The sequence below is a fragment of the Condylura cristata genome, unplaced genomic scaffold (genome assembly GCF_000260355.1).
Source record: "Condylura cristata isolate star-nosed mole 26May11 unplaced genomic scaffold, ConCri1.0 scaffold00034, whole genome shotgun sequence".
NCBI classification, from domain to species: Eukaryota; Metazoa; Chordata; class Mammalia; order Eulipotyphla; family Talpidae; genus Condylura; species Condylura cristata.
The window spans coordinates 6,700,813-6,703,587 of record NW_004567135.1 but is presented as its reverse complement, the minus strand read 5'-3'; the positions used below and the strand labels follow the sequence as shown (position 1 = coordinate 6,703,587).

The following is a 2,775-nucleotide window of genomic DNA, read 5'->3' as shown; positions in this document are numbered from 1 at the left end:
GTATGTTAAAAAAATTAACTCTTTCTAAAAAACACTCTACACATTGCATACTGAGTTTCTGGAAACCCTAATTTTTTTTTAAGATTTTTTTTTATTATTATTTGTACATACAGAACTGGGGTACAGGCCAGAGGCTCAGGGGCGGTGAGAGGCTTCACCAGAGACAGAGGGGGGAGCAGAGCAGGCGGGAATCGAACTCATGCGGAAGTGGCTTCAGATTCTCAGTGCTGTGCTTTAACCCGCTGCGCCACCAGGGAGGGCCGGACCTTAACTTTTTAAGTGAGAAAAATTACTGAGATGTTTTTAACATTTTTATAAAGAGTGTGAATTTTTTCCTAACATTGGTTTTTAACACTTATATTAGAGAAGCTGCTCGAGAATGCCGCAGAAAGAAGAAAGAATATGTGAAATGCTTGGAAAACAGAGTTGCAGTCCTGGAAAATCAAAATAAAACTTTAATAGAAGAGTTAAAAACTTTGAAGGATCTTTATTCCCATAAAAGTGTTTGATACATAAGAAAAAAAAAATTTGTGGACTTGGCTGAAAATTAGATGGATTTCTTTTTAGTGGATTTTTACAAGTTGAAAGGTCAAAAATGAAGCTTTATGTTTAGGCTTTTGCAACTCAAGGATAAAATATCTTATGCAAGCAATCTGGTGACAGATAAAGTGGAAAATGACCTCAAAGAAGTTACTGGCACAACTGGAAACTATAAAAATTACAGCTTTCTCAAGCAGCAGGAAATGAACTTTCAGCAATTTGAATTTTCTAAATAACCACAGTTGTCAATAATCCAAAAATGGCAGAAGATGAAATTTGGCAAATTGAGTTTTTAAAAATAAATCCATTTATCCTATAGGTTTGCATTTTTTACTGTTTTCTAAAATTTACCTTTTTCAAGTGTGTCTGTATATATGTTTTGTTTCTGCCAATAAATTCTAAGTTACAAATGTAAAAGAAAAGCTAATACATAACTAGATGTATAAATTATGTGTTCTCATTATGTATACTTGTTCTATTATCAAGTCTTTTAAATGAGTTTTTAAAAGTTTGTTTTACTGGATCTGAGAGGGTTTGGAGACTGGGCTAACGAGGTGTGAGGCCTGTCCTAAAGTGGTGGCTTTGTAGCGTTTTTAATCAAAAGGGAAAAAGAACTGTTTAAAAGTTTTATACCTTTAAATAATTTGTGTTTTAGTTGCTCTGGGAATGGTGATTTTCTACAAATACAAATTGTTTTTTGATTCTGTAATCTGTATGCAGTTGAATACACATTTCTTACTGTTGTGCTTTAATAGAATGGAATGTTTACAGGCCCTTGAGGTGATATTAGAGTATTTTTTTAAAACTTTGTGAAGATATGTACCAAAGTTTTCCAAGAGAATTTTATAATCAATTTAATGTAAGGTTTATTAGATTCTAAAATAGTACAGTTATTAAGGCAATTTTATGTTAAGAATCTATTTTGTAATGTAGTGAATGGTACATTTATAAGAAAATGGCTGCCAATATATTTTTATAGCTAATCTTTATAAATTCTAATGTTGAGTTTTTAATGATTATTTTAAAGGTTTATATAGTTTAGTTAAAAAATATTTTGCATCTCAAAGTATCATTTTATATTATGGGAAGTCAAGTTTCCTGATTGGCTGGTATTCGAATTGTAAGTTTTATATGCAGTTTACCCAAAATTCAAAAGTGCTGTGGCATTGATGATGTAGCGGTGAGTATAGCTGACTTCCAGAATTCAAAAACGCTGTCAGTATACCAGTATTTAACCTTGTATTCCAGTTTGTATACACTTTGAAATTGTACTGCATAACTGTTGTGTGCTTCTTACATAATATTTGTCATGCTGTTGTCTCTGAAATTAAAGGACATTTGATAAAATTAAGTTTGCTGAATGTAAAATATACATTAATTGATATATGGATGACAAGCTCCTGACAGCTATTCTGTTAATTATACTAACTATAGTATATTTTAATTTTAAAATGAGAATAAATTTGTAATTCTGGTCTACTCAACCTATTTTAAGGTGGTTTATGTTTATAAGATTTGATTCATTCAGAACCAAATATAATAAACTAGAAAAAGCTTAACTTTTTTTGTTCTATAACTATTTAGGACATGGCTCAGGAGCCTACTAGGTAGAAATATTAACATAATTGAAAACTTATGATTAATTTTCCTAATGAAAATTTTCATCTTAAAACTGACTGAAGTTTTTCTTCAGTTAAAATACTATGGATAGAGCCCTCCCTGGTGGTGCAACCGGTTAAGGACGCAGCACTGCAAGCTCGCCACAGCTGCTTCAGTGGAAGTTCCATCCCCACCCTGGAGGTGACCCACAGGGCATGGCAGACCTCTCCTCACCCACCCGCTGCTCCCCTCAGCAGTGTAGGTCATTGATCAGTCTGTTCTGCTCCCCACTCTGTCTCTGGTGAATCCTCACACCACCCTTGCACCTCTGGCTTGTACCCCAGTTCTGTATGCATAAATAAATAAATCTTAAAAAGAAAATACTGTGGGCCCTCCCTGGTGGCGCAGCGGGTTAAAGCACTACACTAAGAAACTAAAGCCACTTCCGCATGAGTATGTGGCAGACCTCTCCTGACCCGCCCGCTGCTCCCCTCAGCAGTGTACTTCGTCGATCTGCCTGTTCTGCTCCCCGCTCTGTCTCTGGTGAATCCTCTCACCCTCCGCATCTCTGGCCTGTAACCCAGTTCTGTACGAATAAATAAATAAAATCTTTAAAAAAAAAAAAAAGAAAAAGAA

At 34.6% G+C, this 2,775-nt stretch overlaps 1 protein-coding gene across 2 annotated transcripts in view; it reads left to right on the top strand.

The window, feature by feature from the left end:
• Window positions 1-2,000, top strand: part of ATF1 (activating transcription factor 1) — a 38,503-nt gene extending 36,503 nt beyond the window's left edge. Inside the window, exon 6 of one of the 2 annotated variants that reach the window (XM_012732639.1) lies at window positions 365-2,000. In XM_012732639.1, the coding sequence (XP_012588093.1) occupies window positions 365-509 (145 nt within the window). In that variant the 3' untranslated portion in view covers window positions 510-2,000. The remainder of the gene's footprint in view (window positions 1-364) is intronic. The other variant, XM_004692752.2, reaches the window with a different exon arrangement.
• Window positions 2,001-2,775: the final 775 nt, after the last annotated feature.